The following is a 27,145-nucleotide window of genomic DNA, read 5'->3' as shown; positions in this document are numbered from 1 at the left end:
CAACTAATTTGCTTACCTTGGTGTATTTTGTTTAGTAATTTGTCAACGCGTGAAGCAGTTACTTTATCCTGAACAGTCTTATTAAACAAATGCTATAAAAGTTTAAACTAATACCACGTGATCAGAGTTTCTGTTTTAAAACTGCGGGCAGCCATTTTAACAGATTTTTTTGTTGACGGGTGAAAATTTAGAGTTTGTCGGAAACTCGCATGGCTCGCTGATTTTTGCGGCCTCTTTGATGTAAAACAATAGGTTGCACGTCCATCTCTTATAGGTCCATGGTGTTATAATACATTACAGAAATGGTAAACGACATATTTTACAACTCGGAGGAGGGAGAGGGGAACGTAGAAAAGTTGAAAGCGGAACTTTTCTAGATTGTAACTTACACCTTTTTAAAATTGTTTTGATATGCAAGTAGATACAAATCATTTTTCTTTTTTGATTTGATAATTGTATACATAATATCAAAAAAAAGCTAGAGTACTCTGAATCTATCAAAGTAAAGCATGTGAATCACTTCTAAACTCGCTTAGTAAACTTGTTTAGTAAATTTGATGCAAAAAAGTCGAATTTATTTCTTTTATCTATCGTTGATGATCATTATGTTTTTTTCTAACGGATCTAAACTCATTTCAATATTGACAAAAAAAAAATCTATGCTTTACATTACCTACATTTTAATGCTTTAGCATCATTTATCCCCCTCCCCCCTCCCTCCCTCTTAAACTCAGTCAACCGATTTTTGATATTAACATAATTTTCAATATTAATGTAATTAAACGTTTTTACCACTTTATCATTAAAATAAAAAATTATTTCTAAAAAGTTTAAAGAAACAAATTTGAATATATGTTCAAACCATTTACACAAAAAAGTTGTCAAAATTATTTGTTCTCTCACTTTTTAACGCTGGGGAAATTTTGAATAAGAAATATAATAAGTAATTTTTTAAATCACTTTTAAGATTTAGTGTTAATATATTTTTTTAATAGAAGTTTAATAAAGTTTAAATAACTTATTGCTTTAAAAACTAAAAATATAATTACTTTTTGTAAATAATAAATTTTTATAAAAATTTATTTCAGCGTTAAAAAATAGGAGATGATTAACATTGTAAGTTCGCAACTTCGGCTGGTTGACAATTTTTATTTAGATTATTTAGAAAAGTTCTTAGTACTATTTTATTTATATTATTATCATTATAATTTTTATTATATACAAATTCTATTTCGCTTGTTAAATACCTTCATCTGTTTGTGACTTACAAACTCTACCAACAATGCTCCTTAACGTTTGTTGAAGTTTCTTGAGAGAAACTTTAACTTTGTGTTCATCGAGAACGTTTTCCTCGATATTACTACGACGGTAGTTGCGCTGTACAGGAATGTAATGTTTTTTGCGCAAATCGTGTCTATCGCCTAATTCTATGTCAACCAAGCTTATACCGTCTTTTTTCAAATTCATTTCAGCCATTTTTAAGTTGTCAGTTGACTTCTTATGACTGATTAAAAATATGACATTTTTAAATAAGTTTAAATTCTCTTTAAAGTAAACTGCTCTTGCTATGTCGAGGGCACGGCCTGTTCGTGGACCGTGAGCTCCCCAATCCTCAACACTCTCTTGTTGCGTTGGGCCGTTTACACTACAACCAGCTTTAGCAGAACGTGTAAGAGGGTTAGTGCCGCATAGGCAGTCATCTGCTGTTAAAAAATACTCAGTATTCCTGTCGCAACCGTCAAGACTCTCCATAAATCTTGGTTCGATGTTATAAACCATGTAATTGGTCCTTACATCTTTAAACAAGCCGCTATTTATGTCGGATATAAAGTCTTTTAAACGGTTCCATTTCTTTTTGCGCATAAAACCATCTCCCAAACCATCAGATACATCGATAGCATACAATATCCGCAGTGGTTTAGCGCAGCCTTACAGTGAAAAGCAATATTTACTTATATTTATTAACTATTTATGCATATACGATAAGTATGTAATTATAGATCAATTTCCCAATAAAAAAATATGACCGAAAAAAGATGCACTTTGAAAGGTTATCAAAAAACATACGATAGTAAAAAATAGAAGCTTCTTCAAAGTACGCGCCCTTCAAAGACGTTAATGTTGAAAGTTAACACCCCGTTTACTTTCGAGATTTTAATTAATTAAAAATAGCGACAAATGATAACGACAAACGACAACAACAAAGACGCTTCAAATGAACTTACCCAACATATACTCTAGTGCAGTCATACGCATAAAGGTATTGTTGCTAAAGGTCTTCTTCAATTTTTCTTCGGGAATCTTATCTATCGTCAAATTAAAAGCGTTGCTCATCTTCGTGGTGACATATATATCATCTCTGATTCCAGAATCAGTTTTGTCTATTTCACCACGCGTAATATTGTCAAGCGATGCGTTTTTATGTGGTGAATTTTCAGAGACCCGAAAATCAAAAGCAATTGATTTATTACGTTGATCCACTCGCAAACTGTTATTTACCAATGTAGTATTTGCAGTAATAACAAAGTCAGTCATATTTTTGTTCACTGCGTTAAGAGTGGTGTTGTTCCGCTTCCTCCCTTGGAGAATCGATGCAACCGTTGTGTTCTGAATAACGACTCCGGTTAAATTTTTGGACTCGTGATTTCTGTCGAGAAAATCTTTGAGATAATCAGCTTTATCGGATTTTATCAGATTCATCATATACACTTTGCTTTCGTTGACGATATTTTTAAGAACAGCGTGAACCATATCTGTTAATTCAGCTTCGTTCACATTATTTTTGTTTTGATTCTTCCCCTCGGAATTACCTAAAATCTCCCTGTTATCTTTGTTTTCTTCAGGAATGTTTTCACCGCTCTCCATCAGGGAGTTGGTTGGTTCAGCTTTCAATTCATTTTCGTTATTTTCTTTTGAATCTTCTTCGTCGTCGTCATTGTATTTTCGACCGTAAAGAACATTTTCGGGTACCGCTACGAGACGGTTGCGCTCGTTTAAAAAGACTTTTGGTTTAGTTGAGCTCAATTTCGTCTTATCTTCGTTTTCTCCGGCTTGCTCATCGTTTCTGTCTTCAGATTTCTCCTTTTTCGTTAATGCAGATTGTCCTTCATTTTTGTCTTTATTCTTTTCAGTCTGTTTAACAAAATCGTATTTGTTGGTGTGAGAAAATTTTTTACGATGCGCTTTGGTAAAGTAGTGGTTTTTTTTGTGGTTTGAGTTGGATTCTTGACTTTCATCTGACAAATCATTCTTTATTCTTACTGTCACTGTCCCTATGACAACCAAAAAGATTTGTTAGAAGATCTGCAGTAAAAAATTATATTTTGATACAATTTCATTTTGATAAATAAGAGTATATGTTGAGGGTTTATGTAAATATAAATATAAAAATTCGTGTAAAAGACAGGTTCGTGTAAAATGAGTGTTTGACGGTTAAGACGATTTTTCATTTTAAATGTCATATCAGGTCGTAATTATCGAGCATCATAGTTGCTACGTATCAATAGTTAAAAGAAAAAAGAAAGTCATGCGGTGGGCCCTACCTATAGAAGGGGTTGACAAAACATACGATTTGCCCACAGGAAGAGAAGGCATATCACCTAAATTAAAATCCTTAATTAAAAATGATCTTGGGAAATCATCAAAGTTAAGTTGTTTCACACTTTTTTGCTTCATTAAACTGCTCTCCTCCTTCGCGCTCATTTCTCCCTTTCGCTGATTAGTTCTCTTTTCAGCATTTTTCATGATGCGCTCTTGAGAGCTAAACGTCATTAAATCACTATCTGATGAAGTCTCATCTATAATGTTTTTTGGGATACTGTCAGTATTTTCAAGATACATTATGTCATAGTCTTTAAGTGAGCCAGTTGTATTGCTGAACGAGTTCTGATCTTTTGCGCTCAAGTGATTCACAGCCTCTTGTTTGTTTAGTTTGTCTCTAGCTGCAATGTGATAAACATTATGTTCTTCAAATGGCCCAGCAGTTTTTGAAACCCAAAAAGATTTCTTTAAATTTTGATAACTGAGATCATACGGAGAATTCAAATTATGAGTGATAATATTTTTTGGAGACGCTGATCGGTCTACCGCTCGAGAAGCAGACTGGTTCTCGGCATTTTTTTCGTAGTTTTCAAGCTCGTGAAGCAAGTAAGCTTTAAAACTTGCATGCTTGTCATGGTGAAGTTTGGCTTCTTCGTCACCTTTGCGTCCAACAAGAGCATTGATCCAAAGTATTTTTTGTAAAGTTTTAGCTATGGTTTCTCTTTCTTTAGGCGACTGATAAACGAACAAAGTTTTGTTCGTCCTGAATAACGGGGGACCTTTTTTAGGTAAAAAATCCGTTTCTGTCCACGCATTAGACAAAGGTAATTTTGTATACTCAATTTCTTTTGTTTGATCTAAATTCTCTGCCACGTGCTCTCTTCCATGCAGAAACTTCCCATTAATGTTCTGGTTGAGTAATTGCATTGCGGCCCGTTTCTTTTCATCTAATATCCTTTTCCTCAGCCTCGATGCAGAGATAGAGCCTTTTTTTTCGTGGCGAAATATACTGTGTGAATCAGGAGCAGCGTGCGGAGTCATTATAGGGTATATAGGTCTATTTAATCTAGGTTTGTAGCTGAGGTGGTTTGTAATAAAATTTGGCATTGAAGGTAGTGCATTTATTTCCGGAGGGTGAGGTAAAGTTGGCTGTCTCATTCGTTTAAATTTAGTATTAGCTTTAAAGTTACGAGAACGCTTTGAATTTTTAAAGCTCGAATTGAACATTGGGAAACCGTTATGTTTGAAATGTTTTGACGTAACACGCGGAAGATCACCAAACAAAGATGGCCTGTTTAATTCTTCAGCTTTGAGCCTGTGTTTGCGCTCAAGTGTATTCATCCCTAAATAACTATATTTTAGCTTTGTATGTTCTTGTTTTACTAAATCCATATGAGCTTTCTTTAGCTCTTGTGGTTGATGCAATGTATGAGCAAGAGCTTGCAAATGATGAAGCCCCTTATGGTGCTTGTAATGCATATTCAAACCATCCGCTGCGTGTTCATGCTCATGTACAATATTTTCACCTTCGTTGACATTAATTGGAACTTGATTTATCAGAGGATTGCTGGCCACGTAATGCGAGCTTTGTTTCTGAATGCTTATTGGATGGTTGATAGAATGCAAATGTGGCTCCTGTTTATATGTAATTACTTGAGGATGCTTTCTATGATACCCGTTTTGAGAAACTCTTATATGATACCATTCGTCTGGACCTGAAAAACTTCCAGCTTTACTATTTGCAGAAACTATTTCATGCTGAAGTTGTTGAGAGGAAATCAATTTTGGAGTTTCGTTGTCATTACTTACAGTTTCATGCACACCACCACCACCTGGTTGTGTACTCAAAAGATCTTCCGTCTGAATTCCATAGGATGTGTTGTGAAAAACGCCGTGATTTTCATTTACAGTAATCACAGGCCTATTTTCGCCTTGCATGTCTGCGTCGGGTTCAACTGAATAAAGAAGTTCTGGAGAGTTTAATTCTTCATGATTTTGATACTGAGACTGAGGAAGAATCTCTTCCTGATCCTGAGAAAAACTCTCTTCTTCAATAGAATTATTATGTACGCCTGGCTCTAAAGTATCATAGATTTGATTATTAACACTAGCGGGCGTTTCGTGAATTTTAGCTGTGTTTTCTAGGTAAGGGACATTTTTGAAAAGAACTAACTTGTTGTTGTGTACATTGGCCAGTGGTCTGTAAGATATTCGCTGCTGAGAGATAACAGGAGAGCTATCGAACTCACTGTCAATTGTGCTGTTTACTACGTGCTGGTCTGATGGCTTTAATACTGCAACATGATTGTTGTTTAAGAGCGGATGTACAACAGTAAGTACAGTGTTAGTTCCTTTATGATTTAGATTATCCATGATACGATCATCCATGACACGCTTCAGTTCATCTACAGCATCATCTAAATTGGGTTCTCTGACATCAATGACTTGATGGATGTCACCACTTTTGTAAAATTTCTTGATCATTTGATTCAAAGGCTGAAAGGTGTCTTGAGTCAAAGTGCGGATGTTGCTTTGAAAACCGATACTTGGACCTTTTACTGCTTGATCGTTCCGCTTCGAACTTAAAGAAGTGGTATAAGATGGCACAACTAAAGGAGCAGTTCTCTCTTTCTTTGCAGACATCTCATAGTTTCCGGGAAGATAAACCTTGCCATCACTAGATGGTATTGCAATATTTGGATTAGTAAGGTTGCCGAAGTTGTTATTATTGTTAATTTGGGTGAGATCTCCACTTACATTGTTTATGACAAACCCAGGAATATTTTGTGGGTTTTCAAAAACACTGGCATTATTAGCAGATGGGTTCGGTATGGTATTCGGTAGAATAAACCCTGTTCCACTTGCGGGATTGTATTGATATCCAAACTGCACAGCAAATACAGTTGTCGAAGTTGTAGTCGAAATGGTTGTTGTTGCTTGTGTTGTTGTAGGACGAGAGGTCGTTTTAGGCTTTGGTGAAGAAGTCGGTTTATAAGGAGTTGATGTTGCTGAAGGATCACCAATTTTGAAGGTGAAGTCCTTATTAACTCCTAGCTTATCTTCCCCTTGAGATTTAAAATCAATATGTGCATTCATGACTGGTTTCATAGCATTTACTAATAGAGAGATTTTATCAAGTATGTTATGATTGTACTTTTGAATGTTCGCATCAAAATTTTTCATTAGCATTATCTCATTTCCCTTTCCTTCAAAAGATTTCTTTCCTTTTGAATGGTTAATAAACTTTTTGCTTGTTTTACCTTTGTAAGACTCGATTTGAACTGACGGTTTCAAATTTGTCGGCTTCACATTTGACAGCTTTACGTTGGCCGACTTCTCATTTGTCGGCTTCACTTTTGTCGGTTTTACATTAACTGATCTGCTGCTATTGCTGACAGGTTTTACATTTTTAGGATTATTTATCTGAGGATTTTTAATATGAGCATTGTAAAAATCTTTTGGGAAGACAAAATGCCCACCACCATCTTTTTTTAGATACCCATCAGCTGTTACATTATAAAGCGAGATATTATTGTTCTTCGCCACATCTTTAAAATGTTTTTCAAACGTATTGAGCAATTCGTTTAATCTCGCAATATTTTTCTCTTTTTTGGTTATATTAGTGGGTAGCACGTGAGAAGAATTATTACTTTCTAGTTTGTAGCTGACTTTATGAAACTGCGTTGTGTTGTTACGATAGCTGTTGTCACGACCGCCCATTCCATCTCGGAATTGATACTTTGACTTTGAAGAAAACTTATTGCGTTGATTCTCAGTGCCATTATGATGGACTTCGCTAGAATTTGCTGTTTTTCCCGAACTGGTGGTGTTCATCGACTGACCAGAATCCACGTCCGAAGCTCCGTCTGAAATATTCTCTGTTTTCACGTTCTCTGATAAATTGATATCAGAAAAATGATTACCCAACGTGCTGTTTAAGATATCGGTTTTTGTACGATTAATTTCTTCTGTGATGAAATTCACTTTCGAGCCATCTATCCTTATATTTCCATGGACCACAGCGTCATTATCGAGAAGCTTTAGATTATCGATTGATAATGTATGTAGCGTTTTCTTGTGAGTGTTGGACATAGCACTTGATGCATCGTTTTTTAGGGGACTTGTTGGTAAGAAACGCTTCGATGGAATTAAAGGCTTTTTATTTTTGTTTCGCTGATTTACATTTGTAAAAAAAGGTTCTTTTTTTGTTAAAGCAAATTTCTGTTTGTTTTTAATAAGATTGTTCGTTGAGTGTGAAGTATTTGTATTGTTTTTAATTTTCTTTAGTGACCGGTGACTATTGTCCAACATTCCTTTCTCTGATAAAAATAATTCATCAGACTGACTGTCAAAACCTAACCCTTCGTTATAATCGGCTCCAATTAGAAACGGTTCAAAACTGTTGCCTTGATCAATATAAAACTTTTTTCTAGCCATAATAGTACTTTTTATTAGATTGACCACCCCGTCTGCTGGAGAAACACTTTTGTTAAATGAAAACGAACCTTGCGTCAGCTGCGATCTGTGAAAACTTTCTTTGATACTTTGGTCATTTGTAACTTTATCTTTAAGAAATTTTGAAGAGTGATTTTCTCCTTCACTTTTGTATGCATTTTTGTATGTTATTGTTTTGCCAGCAACACCAGCGTGAGTTGTAAAACCGCTACGGACTCTTGTATTAGTGTAAACATTTCCTTTTTTACCAAGGAAACCTTCAACAGTATTTGGCATCTCCAAATTTGTTCTTTCAGCTTTATGAATTTGAAGATATATTTCGGCTAGGTTTTTTCCGGCTGAATTTAAGAGCGATGGTGCATCTGTAAAATCATCCAACCTTTTAGAAGCCTTTAAAAGCTGCTTGTTATTCTTTCTCTCTTGAGTAGTCATTACCTCATCTCTACCTGCAAACATGCTATGAGGTTCTTTCATTCTATCTTTCAGTTTATCTGTGAATAAGCTTTGATGAGCTTTACGATACGAAGGATGATAGCTAACATGCTCTTTTCCGTTGCCTGCATGCAATTCTAATGTTTGAGAAAGAGCACCTAATCCATGAATGTTGAGATCGGATACTTTTGCTTCATTTCCTGGATTTGATCCAACATTCTGATTTCCATTAGTATTTTTCAAACCATCTGGTGGCTCGTGACCTTGACTTGAGAATAATTTTATAGGAAAATATTGACTCTTCGTTCCCTTTACTGGATGCTCCGGTTCTTTCATAGGATGAGCCAACTCTACGTGAGGATCTTTCTTGCTCTCTGCTTTGTCAGCCGTCTTCATTGACTTTGTTTCGTTAACTTTAGATGTGAATTTACTTGGTTTTTTTACTTGCAACGGGTTTGCAACTTGTTTGTTTTTCATCTTTAACATTGAATGTGGTTTGGGATTTTCCAGCGACTTTCCTGATTTTCCATTAAGACCAGAAATTTCAGAAAGACTTCCATTTTCATTAAGATTATCTAACTTTTTAAATGAATTTGTTTCCTCGTTAATGACAATAGGAGCCAACTCTTCCCATTGATCATCTGGTTCACTGCTGCCCTTATCATGTAAAGAGTCAAGAGAAAACATTTTTGAATGATCGAGACTTTCAGTGATTTTTGAATGATCGAGACTTTCAGTGATTTTACTGATATTTTTTGCTTCTGATACTTCAACTACTGCACTGTCCTGATTTTTTAAAGAAACTTTGGGTAAAAAGGTATTGGGCTTTTTCATTTCTTCATTCGAAGGGTTGTGCCGATTTTCTATAGCCGTAACTTCGTTTGGTGTCAATCCGAGGAATACATCTGGTGACGGGTTTATCAAAACCATAGTAGCAACTTTCTCTTTCGATGTATCGTTTCTGACTGCCGTTATCAGGTGTTTCTTACTTGTAACATCGTTTAACGTTTTTGATGTGCCCACAATTTTGTTTGCAGATGATTCATCAAAATCATCATAGTTTTCTCTTGCAAATGGTGGGATTTCTCCTCGACTTTTTGCAGGAGCTGTTCTTGATGATTTGGAACTTTTCACATCCGAAAAGTTATCTAGATGAAGAAATGTTTTTGTAAACGTTTATGAAGCGTAAAAATATTAAAAGAATTGCCCCCCCCCCCCCTCCCCCAATATATTCCAAACTACTTGAACTGCACTTCAATAAGCAATGGGTTCATTAAAATTGTTTTAGATCTTCATAAAAAAAAACTTTTAACATGTGGGTTTTATAAAAAAAAAAAAAAAAACTCGGCTAAAAACTTTCAACTTGGCGGTTGGCGGTTCAAAGGTGTTTTATGCTTTTTAGTTTATCACATTTATCAAGATTCTGAAGGCCACCACATGAAATCCAGATGTATTACAAATTTTCAAACACATATAGTATTTAAGATAAAGTGCATAGTTGTAGTAATTTCAGATTAATATTAAACGAAAATAAACGAAAGTTTATACTATTTTGATTTTCCTTTGTTTTGGATTTCGAATCTTCCTTGTTCTTTTGTTTTAATAGATCAATGGGTCGTTCTTTTGAAGGCGTTGGGGTTGTTGCTAAAACATACTCTGGCATGTCTATCAAAACAAAAGATATCAGATAAAACATACTCTGGCATGTCTAACAAAACAAAGATATCAAATAAAAGAAACATAACTTTCAGAAAAGTATACAAACAGGCTTTGCCGGATCGCGGTTTGAGAACCAGCAGCGAATCACATTTTTCTTGAACCGGTAATGGGATCGCGGGCTCTTTGTTTCATATAGTGCATAATTTCGAATCACGATACATTTTTAGTCATTTTCAGCTTGAATCACGAACTGGAATCGAACCGGGATCACGGTAATTTTTTTCGGTCAAAAGCCTGCACACATTTACATACACAAAAAATAAAACCTACTGTTGCAAATATCTCTGTAAATGTAAGGTGCCACATCATCAAGCTGACCACTATTCACAGAGAATATGTTACCAACGTCGTGATATGATGCAACAGATTGTAAGAACTCATAATGGACAAACTTGTCAATGCCAACTACAACAATGCGAACATTGTGATCAGAAAGAAACTGCGATGAACCATATAAACCGTATGGGATGTCACCTTTAAGTGAAAAAAATTTACTTAAACAAAATTCATATTTATTCACCTACTTAATTTAATTTATTCACCTACTTAATTTAATTTATTCACCTACTTAATTTAATTTATTCTATTATTCTATCTTAATTTAATTTATCCTACTTAACAGGAATCAAGGAAATCTACCTAATTCGAATATTTTTGAAAAAATTCGAAAAATTCAAAAGTTAAATAACAATAATAAAAAAAAAGGACCGAGGAAGGAGTATGAGAAAATGTGTTTTTATAAAAAGTAGAACATATGCAGACATTTTAATATTTGGAATATTCTCTCTGCTTAAATTGAAAAAAAAAAAAGAAAAAAAAAAGAAGGCCAGTATAAAAAACGTATATTCTGTGAAGCTTTCTTAACATATTTTAATTATTGTGCTATAATGTTTAAATAATGTTTAAATAATGTTTAAATAAGTAAATCTTGCACAGGATAAAAACTTTTGCGTTTTCTAAATCTAAATCTCTACTAAACTTCGCTAAACTACAAATACTTGATTGCAGCTTCTTTTTATTAATAGATAGTAGTTATAGTTAATAAATGCTGTGTTGTTGGTTGTACCTCCAATTATTTAGGTGGTGAAGTAATTCCAGTTTTCGGTTTTCCAAAAGATGATGATTTGCGAAAGTTATGGGTTAGATTTGTAAATAGAAATTTCTGAGCTGTCACAAAATCATCTGTGATCTGTTTAAAACACTTTGAGAAAAAGTCAATATATAATGGAGCATCAGCAAAACAACTTTGTTTGCTGTATAACCTGAATACAATATACCCAGCTAGCATAGCAACTCCTTCTCTTCCAGCTATATCTGGATCAAGAAAATCACCTACTAAAAGAATATTTCAAGAAGATGAATATCAGAAATTTTCATCAAATGATATTATTGAAAATCTTAATTCCCTTTTAGTCGCTGATTCACCAGCAGGATATTTATTTTTCAAATTTAATGATTGTGTCGTGTTCCATAAGATTATTCAAAATGAACAACACATACCACGAACTTGGTGAATCTACATGTCAAACTTTTTTTACCGTGAAGTTGCTCAATCTATTCGCATCAACAAAATTTTACATGTCAAAACTTTTTTATAAAAATCTTCCAGTTTCCTTACCACCTTATCTCAGAGTAACCCACCAATGTATGCTAAAAAGATGTTGCATTACACATCACTGAAAACTTATGGTTTACTGCTTAAGGAATTCCCACTTCCATCTATATCACTGTTAGGCAAGCTTAAATCAAGTGAAATAGATTCTATGAAAGTTTTGAAGTTGCTACATGAAAATGGGAGCTTATCTAAAGATCTTATAACAGTTTTTGACGAAATGTATTTACAAAAATGTGCTGAATATTCTGGTGGCAATGTTATTGGGATTAGTGAGGAAAATGAATATTATAGAAGCATTGTCTCTATCATGGTAGTTGGTTTGATTAAGAAGTTTGGAGTTGAAGTTTCTTTTACACTTTTGAAGCTCATTTTTGAGGATTTGTATATTTTTATTTCTTGCACAGTCCTTGACAGTCCCAAAATTTCTATTGCAATATCTAACCCATATCTTTCTCAAATGATTGCATTTTGGAAAACAAAAAACTGGGGCTACTTAACAACAAATATAATTAGAGGTACAACCATTTATTAAAAGTATTTATTAACCATAATTATTATCTTATATTAAAAAGAAGCCACAATTAAGTATTCAAAGTTTAGTGAAGTTTAGCAGAGTTTAGATTAAGTTAACACAAAATTTTTTACCCTGTGCCAGATATACTTACTTAAAATTTATAGATGTTGGTGGTGGTGTAAGAAATCTCTTCACTAATTTTTGGTAAACCAAACTTTGTTTTTAATATTGTTTTCTATTTGTATTTTTTTCAAAAAGCAAAAAGACATTAGGCTTTCCAGATGCTCATTTAAAATATCTATTGCCAATTTGGAAGTTGGATTCTTGGACCTTGCAGTTTGTGACAATGTAATGATATTTTCCATCATTGAAAAAAAATCCAGTATTCTCAACAAAGGTAGTTTTCATCACAGCAATGATTGGTTCAAATGCAAACTGTCTAATTCCAAAAAGAATTATTAATTCCAAAAAGAATTATTAATTCCAAAAAGAATTATTAATTCCAAAAAGAATTATTAATTCCAAAAAGAATTATTAATTCCAAAAAGAATTATTAATTCCAAAAAGAGTTGTTAATTCCAAAATTGTTATTTAGCAGCTTGAAAGGCTTCTTAGAATCTAAAGAAATGCTGTTTGCATCAAGAAGTATTATTACAGCAAAATGGTCTATAGCTTCTTCAGTCAAAAAACCATGCTTTCATTGATTTCTTCAAAGCTTTTTTCATACCTGTCATTACTATATTATCTTAAGGAATGTCAAATAACTTCATGATGGTTGTCACAATTGGAATGCAAGATGTTCACCAGCTTTCCACAAAGGTTCCAACTGTGTACAAAGAATTCAATGCGATTGGAAGGAAGACTGAGCAGTGTAGCAGCAATTGCAGATTTTAAGCACAGAATTCTTTCAAGCGTGTAATAAGTTGAATTCAAACAGGACACCATTTTGGAGTTCAAGCCTGTCAAGTTTATTCATTTGAGTCTCTTGTTGTTTTTAGAGCTTAGAAAAGAAGGAGCTTAGATAAGAAGCATGCTTTCAACTTTTTTCTATTAAGCTTACACAAGCTGAAGTGAATGATTTAGACAGCCAGCAGATTTTGTAAATACACTTTGGTTCTTTGAAAGCTGGTTTTACATTTGCAGCACTGGCTCTTAAAGTAGACTGCAATCTTGTCTTTTAGCTCCCACTCTTGTGCAGCATTTCACATCTCTGAAAAACATTTAAAGCAGAATGTATTTCATCAAACTTAGCACATGACTGGCAAACGTAATTCACTCCCAGTTGTCTGAAATAAAGTATGCCATCATGCACAAATACCCATTATAAGAAGATGACCATGTATCAAGACAAAACCATTTCAACATATTGCTCATCAAGCATATTTTTCAGGTAAAACAGGTAAAATGAATAAAATCATTTTAGTGCAAATTATTTAGCTAATTATGTGTTTTAATAACAAATCAATACCATGTGAACTATAATACTTTACATTATTTTGTTAATAATGTAAATATAAAAGTTCTGGATTTGCTAGATAAGTTCTGGATTAAGCATGCTGCTGTAGTACTTTTCAGTAGATCGCAACATTTCACTCCACTGCCATTTCGATCTGATGCCAAATAAGAATACTCTTCTTTTTTTACTTGTAAGAGACTCAAGTTGATCTACTGTTTGTATATTCTCAGAACTGCTTGTAGTTGCAATTAAAACTTTTTCTGTTATTAAATTTTTTTGAGTAAGCTGTGATTTAAGAACAACAGCTTGAATTAACTTCAGAAATGTGGTTTTCATTAAAATTACTACAACTTTTTAAATCAAAAACTGATTATGCCTCCACAAAAATTAGCACACCAAAATTATTAGAAAATCATGACCTTACACTAAATTAAAAACAAATTATCTAAACTATAATAATAAGGGGTTAATGGGGGTTTTTAACACTGTGAAATATTTCAGAACATAATTTTTTCCATCTTTTATGTTAAACAGCCATATAAATTACATTTAAATTCTATTTCGTATAATCTGTTTAATAAATGCAATAACTCACAAGCATTCACAAGTTTATATTTAGAAAATAGTAAACAATAGGAATATTCAAATGGAAAAACAGACTCAAAGTGAGACAACAGTTGATTGGTCCCACTTTGGATATAGCATTTAGATGGAAACTGCCTTCAACAAAACAAACTTTATCAAGATTGATACAAAATTGAGCAGAATGTAGTAACTAAAATTGATAAATTTGTAGATAAATATTAGAAGTTAAGAAAAAATAAATAACATGCAAGTGAATCTTAGAAACAAAATCTGAGTTTTGAAGGAATCTGAGTTTTGAAGGAATTAGAAAGTTTGTTTGATATTGCAAATGGAGAGTGCCATGGATAATAGAGAAAGATAAACAGTTCTTGTAAGCACAGAGAACAGGAAGACAAGATTGTATGTTACCAGTAGATTAAAAGTTGACAAAAGTTAAAAAGAGAATTACTAAGCAAAAAGCCAAAAAAAGAAAAGGGAAAGAAAAAAGAAAGAAGATACAAGAAAAGAAACTTCATCAATATTTACACTGACTAAAAGAAAGCAAAATAAAACAACAAAACAAATTTTAAGGATGGTGAGTGAAAAAAAAGATTCCAATTTTGAAGAGATTGGATTGAGCAATATACATTCTGAACAGCATTCAAAAACTGAGAATGAAGAGCACACACCAAAGAATGCAAAAATAGCTAAATTAATGATGTCTGAACTTACAGAAGCATTAAAAAGAATCAAGATGGCTGAAAGAGAAGCTGCTTTGCTATTGCTACTACAGCTACAAGTTTAGCACACAACTTCAATGATTTAGCACTATCTGTTAGCACTGTTTATAGAGCTAGAAGATATAATATTTAAAAATTAGCAGAAACTTATAAGTAAGAGTTCAATCCAAATTTGCCCCTTGTTGTTGTAAACTTGGATGGTAAATTACTGCTAGTATTGTTTATGAAAAAGTTTAACTGCTTGGCCATGTGAGTAATGTATAAATAGATTTTTAGTTGAGCATTCTTACAGATATTTAGAATGATAAACTTGTGAGGCACCAATCACAAACTTTTAAAGGGTCTCAAAATAAAAGATAATATAAAAAAAAGTTTTTAAACAAACTTATTATAGATTCAAAACCTGTTGTTGTTGCTAAGATAATTTTATCAGCATTTGTACGATTTGTTTCTTTTAACTGCTCTCTCCAAGCTCGTTTTAAAGCATCATTCAAAGTTCTCTCACCTCCAGGGAGCTCTGCTTTTTCTAATGCACTATCTAAGCTCTAGATAAAAGAATTAAGAAAATTACTAAAAATTAGTTACTGTTAATTAATATAGACACACAAAATTTATTATAAAGAAAGTTGAAGTGTATCATCACGAAATGTTGTTTTTGATTCAAAAAAAAAACAAACATAAATAGTGAAAGTATTATAAAAAGATGATTTTAGGAAAATTTTTTTTCCTTTTAGACTTAATTACCAATAATACAACAGTAAGATACAAAAAATTAAATCTTTTTAAGTTTTATACTAAAGAATTTACTTAGATACAATACTTAAACTCAAAGATTTTGTTTTGATCACAAGATTTACAAAGAAGCTAAAAATTTAACAAGAAAATTGGCATCTAACTTCATTTTGAATTTAAATTCAAAAATATACAAATTTATAAATATTTTCATTCTGTTTTTTGCTTTTAAATTTAATGTCATTAGCAGGAATAAATATCATAAATGGCACTAGAAAAGGAGATTTAACATCTTCATGAAAAAAATTGCTTCAGAGCTTTTAGCATTTCTTTAAATTTTTCATCATGATAAGTTTGAAGAATACCATTTAAATGCAAAATCCACTGCTATCCTTTATATCTTAGCAAGCATCATTTTGCTTACCAAATCTGTAAATTTTTGAAAATCAGACAAGATCTCCATAGGTTCTCAGTTTTTGAAAATGATGGTTTATTATAATAGAGTCTTTTTTAAAATAGTCAACTCATCAATGTTAACTCTTATAGCTATCAGATACTTAGGACTGAGAAAGAGGTTAGTGCAAGAAAATGATGCAGATGCAGTCTACATTCCATTTAGCATAATTGTTATGTTAAAATCTGAATATCTGTATCATACTAAACAGAAGATCTTCACTCTGTTTTTCTCTTCTCAACATCAAGATTTTTCTCATGATACAAATCCTCAATATTATTTTGTAATTAGTTTTAAAACAATTAAGAACTCCATCATTGAATCAGAATCTGGAATTGGAATCTTTTTTTCACTCACCATCCTTAAAATTTGTTTTGTTGTTTTATTTTGCTTTCTTTTAGTCAGTGTAAATATTGATGAAGTTTCTTTTCTTGTTTCCTCTTTCTTTTTTCTCTCCCTTTTCTTTTTTTGGCTTTTTGCTTAGTAATTCTCTTTTTAACTTTTGTCAACTTTTGATCTACTGGTAACTTGTCTTCTTGTTCTCTGTATTTATAAGAACTGTTTATCTTTCTCTATCAGAGCCTCCCTTAGCATTCTTCTTGGTGATGATATGGTCAGTTCAGCTGTTGCTTGCTGCATCAGCAGTAAAATATTTTTTGTTTCTATTATTTCTTTTTATTAGTTGTATTACAATTTAGTTCAAAATACATTAAATACTGAAATCTATTACAAAAATATTTACAAAGCATACACAAAATGGTCTTCTTTTATTTTGTTTTTTTTTTAAATTAAAAAATTCACCTCTTTTGATTTTAGCTTCCTAATATCTTGAATTATTTCTGGATCATCTCCATATTGTATGATACCTATTCTCGTATGATCATCAAATCCACGAATAAACTTCTTAACAAAATTTTTTATTAGAACCCAGCGTTTCTTTGTTAGGTCATTGATGTTTCCTGATCCATCCATAAGCACCACTATGTCCAAAGGTCGAGTACAATCTGTAAAAATGTTTTAATTTAAGAAATTTTCATCAGAAAAAGAGTTTTTCATTATTGTGATCATTTAAATATAACTCTTCTATAATTCAAGGTTAAAGACTTAAATCTATAATAATTATGACTTTGAGAAATTTCAAATCTAAAAGCCTTTTGGGTTTTTAAAAATGAATTATAAATATCATTTTCAAAAACACAATAGGCTTCTAGATTTGAAGACTCTTCAAGACTTTTCTAAATTCATTCTAACTTTGAGTTCTAAAAAGTTTTGGTTGAGTTCTAAAAACCTTTAAAATGAACAATAATACTTACAAGCATCCCAAGGTGTTTCATCACGAAGTGAAGAAAAGCTCCTTGTGTGAAATGTTTTTGTACTAAAATTTATTTTATAAAACTTGTAAAGATAAAGAATCATCACAATTTATACAACTTAGAGACTTAAATTCCTGCTGATGTTTATCTTAAAATAAATGATCATATGCATTTTAGAAAGAAAAAAAACTCAAATATATGAACAGATATCAATCAACTAAATGACTAATAATAGATGAGCATGTATAAAAAGCAGTACTAAATGGTTTTTTTACCTATATACATTATTGCTCCATGGTCCACCTTTTCCATCTTGTTGAAAAAGAAAACAAAATAAATCAGACATAAAATTCTCATCAAATTTTCTAAACAAAGATTATTTTTCTGAAGCCATACCTTTGCATAAATTTGATGGTCCATAAAAGTTAAATCGCTTTATACCATTTGCACCTGATAAACACTTTCCTCCATTTTGAAGTGCAAATACAGTAAACCCATGATCAATAGCAACTCTTGCACACTTTTCCACAGCATTTTTGCGTTTATTATATGGTCCAGTTAAGAAATGGTGTTTGTTTTCAAATGACACAAATGAACTTTTCTTTGATTCTTTCCAACATCCCAAAGACTCCACATTTTCTAAAAAGTTAATTTTGAAAGAAAGTTTATGGTGATATTTTAACTTTTTGTTTATAAAGTAGCAGCAGCAGCAGTAGCAGTAGTAGTAGTAGAAGTAGTAGTAGTAAATATATAACGGTATAATAATGATGATGATGATGATGATGATGATGATGATGATGATGATGATGATGATGATGATGATGATGATGATGATGATGATGATGATGATGATGATGATGATGATAACAATAATAATAACTATGGTATAAACACAAGTAAACTTACTATAGAAAAAACTCCATTTTTAAATTATATCTAGCTAGCTAACTGCCAATAAAAAATAGTACATACAAACTTCTATATACCAACCAAATTTCATTTCATTTTAAACTTCTTACATCTTAATTTCTTGAATTGTTTTTTTTTTAAAAAAGTTAAATGTATTGTGTTAATTTGTTTAATTTAATTTGATGGTCTGGATTTTGCTAGAGAATTTTGTTTCAATTGTTTTCATGCAACTGTTAACATAAAAGTCAAATAAAGGTAATGTGTTTACTTCTCTTAGCAGTTGTAATTGACTGAGGATTTCAAGGTGTCAAAAAAAAAACTTTTTTTTTTATGAAGTATAAAATTTACTCTGATTGATTTCAGCAACTGAGCTTTCAGTTTTTTTTTTATTACAGTATTCATAAAACAATATTTTTTTTGCTTTAAACATAATTTTACGATCTAAAATTTAAATTTTCTCCAATTATTTCTATATCTATAACATCAATAGCATATTCTTTCTTTGAAGTGTTTAGCATGTATAAATGTATTTAGGTAAAAATAAATAAATAAATTGTCTTCACAAAATTTCCTTTACACTTTTTTCAAACTAATGATGTTATCTTATCATATACCACCATACTGAACTTCATTTTCTCCTTTAACTGAAAATGATTTACTTTTTATATTTCTGCAGATTATTTTGTTAAAAATAAAAAGAATATAAAAAAAAGAGTGAAAAAAAATATGAAAAATATGAAAAAAAAAAGCCCTTTTTATATGGCAACAGATTAAAACTACTCATTTCAACTGATTAGAGCATATTTTAATTTTCCCTAACTTTAACATATTAATAAGTCAATAAAATAATTTAATTTTACCTGTTAAGATGCAATACATTGATGGCAGAATGCAAAATAATAGTATCCAATTTTCCTTCATATCACTAGAAAAGTTAATCACACATATACATAAATAGATATACATTTACATAAAAATATATATAGAGAGAGAAGGGAGAAATTTCATATTTTAGTAGTACTTCTTAAGTAAATTAACATAAAATTAGATATTGATTGTTAAAGAAATGATAAGAAATACAATAAAAGATAAAACACAAGATTTTATTGGTAAACCTTTTGACATCATTTAAGATAAAGTGAAGAAGAATAAACATTTATCTCATTTACATTTTGATTAATTATTCTTAGCTCTACCATAACTTAATACTGCTTTGGAAGCTGCAAAGACTGACTTAGCCCAAAAAATATGCAAATCAGTCGCAGTTGATTAAACATTGCATTACAAAATTTTGTTTTAAAACAACATAAAAGATTAGAATAAAAAATTTAATATGGCTTTAGTAAGGCTTGTAAGACCTGTAGATCATTATAAGATATATCTTTAAAAAGCTAACAAAGTTGTCAATTAATTGCACGGTTGAAATTTTAGCCATGATATTCATTTCAAGAACTGAAAGTATGTTAAAATTTTTTTACAAGATTTAGTATTAGATTCCATGCTATCACTTTGACATGCATCATTTTGAAATATAATTTTATGTGCTCAACGCTTGAGAAACAGCATACAATACTGATATTGTATGAATCTGAAAGGAATATTCAATAACTGACGAAAAAACATTATATTGAAATGCAATGACTCTTACCATAATTTATCTCATCAAACAGCAACATGATGGACACGACATTTCGACAGTCATCAAAGGTAACTAGTGTGCATTGCCATTTATATAGGCGATTGCAACTAATTTCTACTTTACTGAATGTGTTTCATACAATTGTACTCTTCTTAAAGTTATCCAGAGGAATAACTTCATGCTGGTCGTTATTTATACAGCTTAAAATTTTGAATTAAATCTTAGTTTTCTCTTCATAAAAATATAACATTTCAAGTTATTTGTCAGAAATGTGCACGCATTTTTTTTTTTTTAATGTGAAAGTGAAAGTAGTGTCCTTAATGCCGTTTTTTTTATAGGGACAAGGACTATGAGGGCGAATTAAATATTCAACTGTCGAAAATATTTATAAATACGTTTTTTCAAATTTAAAGTTTGAATGTAATATTTAGATAGTCCCACTTGTAGCTTTTTCTCAATTTCTTTTATAATGCTAAGATGTTTTCAGACAGAGCCTTACCCTGCTAAGTAAAAACGGTTTTCCATTATCTCGTAAAGTAGTTTTGTTAATCGATGATCAATAACGAGCAAGACCAATCAACTGGTACTCACCTTTTACAAACAATCAGAAATTAACTTTATATGTTGTTTTTTTTTAAATTTTTAGATGATTAAACAACTAAACACATTTGTTAGCAAGCCTACGGATATTACAATCTAAACAAAAAAAAATTAACCAATTTTTCTAAAAAAAAATTTGCAAGCGAGCATGTTAATTTAATCGCTGGCTGTTCGTAGCTCTCTATATTCATATAAAAATCAAACCTGCTCAGTCCCAATAATCAAATGACTATTAGAATTAACCGCCAGCGAGCATATACAGCTAACCGCTGATTAATCGCTAAACAAATAATCGTTAAACGTTTGATCAGCGGTTAACCATTCGTCAGACGTATGATAACTATCGTAAAAAAAAACTAAGGATTTGATTAATTTCTCAATCAACATTTGTCTTGTTTGCCTTAAATAATAAAAAAGATGGAGAGATGGAAACATCAAAATCTAGATTATTACTCTAAGTTCGTGCGTCTTGATGGATTATGATGGTCTTATAAAACAAATGCACAAAAAATTTGGCGGCAACATTAATACGTTACTAATTTTACATTTTAGTGTGTGTATATATACATGTATATATATATATATATATGTGTGTGTGTGTGTGTGTGTGTGTGTGTGTGTGTGTGTGTGTGTGTGTGTGTGTGTGTGTGTGTGTGTGTGTGTGTGTGTGTGTGTGTGTGTGTGTGTGTGTGTGTGTGTGTGCAGTATTAGTTTCAATTGTAGTAAAACGTTAGTAATAACAACCTCCATTTCAATAACAACATCGGCAACAACACCAACAGTGACAACAGCAACATCAACAATATTGATGAAAATAAAGCATTTTTAACACTAACAAATTGTTCGACAGTATTTATGCTGGTAAGTAACAACAACGTGCTTACACCTGAAGAGGGACTTTGAAAACCTACCGTTATTAGGAGTTTCATAAACACGTGCGGTTATCTATTGTGTTTTATTATTGGCTATTTATTGTGTATTCTTCATGTTTCGTCAGCATCTATTGTGTAGTTTTATCAAACGGACCATTTGTACGACCCATTCGAAATAATAAAGATGAAATCCAAGAAATTGACTATGTTGAATTGAGAAGTAATAAATATCCCATTATATCGAAATCAATTCATTCACTTGAAGTTGAACATAGTCGCTGTTGCACGCTTGAGTGCATATTGATACCTAATTTCCATACGCTCCAATGAACACTTTAAACCAATCTGTTTTTTATAGCGAATCTTCTTTTTTTTACCTAGCTAAAAAAGATAGAAAAATAATTTTTAATAATAGATTTTAAGTAACTTTATATTAAAAATAGCATATCACGTGTATTGAAAATATATTTCGGACAAGAAACAAGCAACGAATAGGTAAAGATAGATTATTTTTTCCTCGACAGCTTCTTGAACAGATCGTTTTTTAAACGCGTCTTCTAGGATGAAATGTGTCATTAGAATTACTTCTTGCAAACGTCATAAATATGCGTCTGCATATCCGCTTCAAAAATTTATTTTTCTATAAGCGTTTATGAGGTTATCAAATCATTCAAGAAAGTTTATTTGTTGGTTGATTTTTATTTTAGAATTTAGAGAATTCATCTTCAAAGCTTGTATAGTCTCTGTCTACGAATCTGAACCAACAAGGGTTTCTTAAAAATAGTTCGATTAAAATGCTAAACAAAATCTAACTGAAAGCTAACATAGATTATCATAAATTAGCACAAATGATGGTCTTAACAAAAACATTTTATAACCATTCTGAATCTTTACTTAAAAATAATTTGATAAAATGGCTGAAAAAGTGCAACTGCAAGCTTACATAGATTGCATAAATTGATATAGATGATGGGTCTTAATGAGAATATTTTATAACCATTTTCAATTTTTATTAAAATCTTTAGTTTAAAATATTAAACTCATTTGAAATTTCTGTTATTCGAATAGAATTTCCAATTAAACGCCCATTAATTTTGAAATATTGTTTTATCTTAATTTCTAAATGATTTTTCTATATAGTTTAAAATTATTATTATCATTATTATTGTTATTATTATTATTATTATTATTATTACTATTATTATTATTATTATTATTATTATTATTATTATTATTATTATTATTATTATTATTATTATTATTATTATTATTATTATTATTATTATTATTATTATTATTATTATTATTATTATTATTATTATTATTATTATTATTATTATTATTATTATTATTATTATTCTTTTAATTTTTGCGAAATTTTGAACAAATTAAAATCCAAATGGCATTTTTTCACTCTCTAAATTTCTTTAAATATTTGTTTAGGATGTTTGCAAAGTTGAGGAAAGCAACTTTTATACTTTTATTTCTCGACTTTCTTTACATGACCAATGGAGGTATGCTTAAGCAAGAGAGACTTTTTACCTAATATTTATCATTATTAGCTAACCTAATCTTTATTATTATCATTATTATCATCATCATCATCATCATCATCATCATCATCATCATCATCATCATCATCATCATCATCATCATCATCATCATCATCATCATCATCATCATCATCATCATCATCATCGTCATCATCATCATCATCATCATCTTCATCATCATCATCATCAGTGTTTAATAACAACCATTTCTAAACCAATTTTATATTATTTTTTTTTTTATTGTTAAGTATTTTGCAAGTATTTTCATTTGTGAAATACTTAACAACAAAAAGCATAATGGTTTTGCAACATTTATTTTGACTGCTTTACAAAAAAAATCTTGATTTTATTAACTCACAGGTTTAATTGAAAGAGAACAGTCACGTGCTTTGCCGATTCAAATGGATTTGAAATCTGGTAAGAAGGATTTTTTTAAAAAACTTTTCCCTCATAAACTAAACTGTGTATTTTTTACAGAATGTTTTTAAACTGATTTTGTAAAACAATTTATAAAAGAAAAGGTGTGAAATATTGATAATTAAGAAAATATTGTTACGCACATTATTAGACTTTTGCGACTTTTTTTTTGTTACGTAATCATTTAAGTATATTGCTTTGTAGACTACAAGGTAGCCACTACATGCATACATTATATCAAACTATACATATTTATTAAAATTTTAATTAATTTTAAAGAAATAATCACAGATCCGATCGATGTCAAACGCATATATTCCAATAGGTACAGAATGATACGTTCGAGTTTTCGATTGAAACAATAAAGAAATTGGATGAGATTTTATTAAACGCACACTTTTAGCGCTTACTTCTTTTGCTCTTTGTTTTAAAGGAAAAGGGAGATAGAGGTGAAGGGAGTGGGGGAGGGTAATGTAATGAATGTTATTTAAGAAGAATAACCATAACCAAAAGGGATTTTTCCTACTCAGTTATTCAGTTAAATTTCAGTCAACTACAAAACGACAACAAAGTTATCATATACCTAAAAATAAAAAACAACCAATTTTTTGTTTGATATATTTACTAGAGGGCGATATAACCATATGTACTGGACTCAAAAAGTACATTAATTGCCGAGATGGAGCAAGCATTGCAGTAACCAGCGCTTTTTGGGGACGCACATCTGATAAAATATGCCCATCTGATGATGGTGATCCAGTAACTGATTGTGAAGGGTCAGCGGAGACACTCCCGATAATACAAAAAAATTGCGAAGGAAGACGGGAATGCAAGTTAGAAGCAAAACACAGGTCATTATTAGTAAAAAAAAAATTTACCATTTTTATTTTTGTTAACTTTTAAAAGTTTACATTAATTCTATTTTAAAATTTATAGAATTATCATTAGTCCTATAACTTTATACAAACGCAAAAAAGTAAATTCATGTTTTTGCGAATCCTTTCAGCGAACTCCAGAGAAACGGATCGAGTCACTGTCCAGGTGTCAATAAATATTTAATTGCAAACTACACTTGTGTACCAGATTCTAAAGGAGTAAACTTGTGCGAGTCAGCTGAAACTATGCTTAACTGTCCAGCAGGATGGCTGATGGAGTTAGCAGACGTTTTTTGGGGAAGAAGGTTTTTTTTTTTTTTTCATTGACACAAATCTTTTTTGTTTCGCTTTGTGATTTTTTCAATGAAATTAGTTTTTTAGATAAAACCTTTTTGACAAAGTTCCAAAGCCTTTAAAAAAAACCTTTATTTCCAGATCTTCTCACACTTATTGCGGAGCAACTGCTGATAGCATTGAATGCGATTCAAGCGAGTACGCAGCTAAATATCTAAAAAATAAATGTAATGGAAAGAAGAAATGCCTTATAAAGGCTGATTCCAGCATTTTAGAAGATGGAAAGCATCCATCATGCACTGGAATTTCAAAGTATTTGTTGGTGAACTATGTATGCAATCCAAAAATGAAAAGTATGGTTCTATTTTTATACATTTGTATATCAATATATATTTGTACATTTATATGTGAATGCATATATATGTAGATGTGTGCAGAAATATATATATACTTAACTTCTTAGAATTATCTGAAAATATGCAGCAGGAAGAAGAATCAAAGCTCCTTGAAGGTACAAAGTATAAAGTTCATTTTTAGATTGTTTTAATTTATTGTGTCAAAAATTTCAAACTTAAAGCAAATAATTGTAATAGAATTTTGACCAAAATTTAATTAAGACCATTATTTTAAAAAGGATAACGTTCCAAAAATGTGAAATTGAATATTATTCTTTTTCCATTCTTTTTAAAAAATATGAAATTGAATATTATTCTTTTTCCATTCTTTTTAAAAAATATGAAATTGAATATTATTCTTTTTCCATTCTTTTTAAAAAATATGAAATTGAATATTATTCATTTTCCATTCAGAGCTTTTAGAAACCAAAGAGAAATTTTTTTCTAGCACAAAATAATTTTTAAAAGATTGATAAGTAACTAACTGCATTTACTAAAAAATATCATTTTAAACAGTTTGAACGGTGGAAGGGCGAGGAGGGATAGTTAGTGTCAGGGCTCTCTTGTTCTACTCTAATTACACCCATGGAAAACTTTCTCTTAATTATTTAGGCAATGGATTTTATCATTTGACATTTGAAAAACTCTTTGATACTATTTTTTTATTTAAAAAAAAAAAAAAGAAAAATACTTTGTTTCTAATTTGTATGTCTTCTTGTGCATTTTTAACATTTATTGATCTTCTACTAATTTTTACACAGTTGACAGGTGTTGGCTTTTTGTTGTGTGATTTTCTTTAGTTTAGGTTGGTACTAATGTGCTTTGGCTTTAACTGCCTTCATTTTCAACCTAGATACGTCATCGAAAGAGCTTATGGGGTTATTAGAAAAACATCTTAATGAAATAAAAGTGCCAGAGATAAAGACAGATTCGAAGGATGCAGTTAGTAAAACATTCACCACTGAAGACGAGAAAAGAAATGAAAACAAATTTGTAGCAAGAAACAAAGGTATTTCCGCCCCAGTTCAAGCAAGTGCTCCCAAGCAAAAAGCTCGAAGTCTACTTGAGAAAAAATCAAGCTCTCCGTTCGTTGCAACTGAAGATTATGATGAAATCGCGAAAAGTATTCTAAACGGACCTGCATTCACCAGAAGTTTACGCAAAACAGATCCATTACCGTCGCATGTGAGTTCAGCTGTTCGAAAGGAAGAAATGCCTTCTCCCGAAAGGACTACAACAAAAGAAGATCGGTCTACTTCTCTTAACACAATTATGGTGAAAGATAATGTTCCAAAAGCCTCAGATGAAGAATTTGAAGTATCTGAACCGAGCACCGTTCGCTCAATATTGGCACGAGCAAAGGAAGTATTGAAAACTCTGGACAGCGATTCAACAGTAAATTCTGTAATTAGTAAACGAGGCGGAATTGCTAGAAGTGAAACCATAAATGCAGCGAGTCAAGTTGCGTCACTTGCACAAAGCCTTGCAAATACAAAATCAAAGAAAAGAAGCAAAATTGCTCAACAAACTACTGATGTTGCTGGGCAAAGAGCAAAATCTGCATACCCGAGATCTTACAATTCCGTATCTACGGGAACAGCAGGATTTGGAAACACGCCTTAAATTTTTGAAACCAAAAAAATTTGAGAGCTTTCAAATAAACAAACAAATACTGTTTTTCGTTTTCACCTTCAGGTTTTCAACTTTAATTCGACTTTAAGTAAGTGTTAAAGGAAAATCAGTGTAACTATAAACAATGAATATTGCGATTTTTTATTAAAACACTAACTTTTTAAACTTAACCTTTTTCCTCCTTTTTTTGAAATTTAAGTTGATAAATCAAAGAATTCGTTAAAAAAAACTCAATTTTATGGAATTCTTTGATTTATTAACTTTAATTGGTTCAAGTAGACATGGTGAGATGATAAGGGGGTGGGATTTGCATCTTTGTAATTGATCTGGGTTTCTACTGATATATTGTGAAAATATGTTTGTATATTAAAATATATTTTTAATTGTAATTTTAAACCACTAACAAAGCTTTTGTTTTAGAGAAG

At 31.1% G+C, this 27,145-nt stretch overlaps 2 protein-coding genes across 5 annotated transcripts; one reads left to right on the top strand and one right to left on the bottom strand.

Moving 5' to 3' along the window:
• Positions 1 to 1,177: 1,177 nt before the first annotated feature.
• LOC145184744 (uncharacterized) lies at positions 1,178 to 21,937 on the bottom strand. 3 transcript variants are annotated; one of them, XM_090092011.1, is made up of 12 exons: positions 21,594 to 21,937; positions 19,304 to 19,368; positions 17,931 to 18,173; positions 17,810 to 17,846; positions 17,535 to 17,596; positions 17,023 to 17,225; positions 15,439 to 15,580; positions 10,417 to 10,620; positions 9,976 to 10,092; positions 3,543 to 9,575; positions 2,226 to 3,272; positions 1,178 to 1,928 (listed from the first exon to the last, which is right to left on the bottom strand). In XM_090092011.1, the coding sequence occupies exons 2-12, from the start codon at positions 19,362 to 19,364 to the stop codon at positions 1,240 to 1,242; spliced, it is 8,838 nt and encodes a 2,945-aa protein (XP_089948137.1). In that variant the 5' UTR covers positions 19,365 to 19,368; positions 21,594 to 21,937; the 3' UTR covers positions 1,178 to 1,239. The 3 variants fall into 3 exon arrangements, with proteins under 3 accessions (XP_089948137.1, XP_089948138.1, XP_089948136.1); XM_090092012.1 differs by lacking the exon at positions 21,594 to 21,937 and adding an exon at positions 20,092 to 20,401; XM_090092010.1 differs by lacking the exon at positions 21,594 to 21,937 and adding an exon at positions 19,559 to 19,678.
• Positions 21,887 to 27,143, top strand: LOC145184748 (L-rhamnose-binding lectin SML-like). Of its 2 annotated transcripts, none has more exons than XM_090092013.1 (8): positions 21,887 to 22,049; positions 22,998 to 23,068; positions 23,468 to 23,524; positions 24,153 to 24,375; positions 24,531 to 24,704; positions 24,835 to 25,046; positions 25,157 to 25,204; positions 25,942 to 27,143. In XM_090092013.1, the coding sequence occupies exons 2-8, from the start codon at positions 22,999 to 23,001 to the stop codon at positions 26,709 to 26,711; spliced, it is 1,554 nt and encodes a 517-aa protein (XP_089948139.1). In that variant the 5' UTR covers positions 21,887 to 22,049; position 22,998; the 3' UTR covers positions 26,712 to 27,143. The 2 variants fall into 2 exon arrangements, with proteins under 2 accessions (XP_089948139.1, XP_089948140.1); XM_090092014.1 differs by having other exon boundaries at positions 25,894 to 27,143.
• Positions 27,144 to 27,145: the final 2 nt, after the last annotated feature.

Source organism: Hydra viridissima, unplaced genomic scaffold (genome assembly GCF_058129835.1).
Source record: "Hydra viridissima isolate aposymbiotic clone 2 unplaced genomic scaffold, HvirCarnegie_v1 scaffold_7, whole genome shotgun sequence".
Lineage (NCBI taxonomy): Eukaryota > Metazoa > Cnidaria > Hydrozoa > Anthoathecata > Hydridae > Hydra > Hydra viridissima.
Note: the sequence above shows the minus strand (reverse complement) of the source record. Positions and strands in the feature narration are given on the sequence as shown.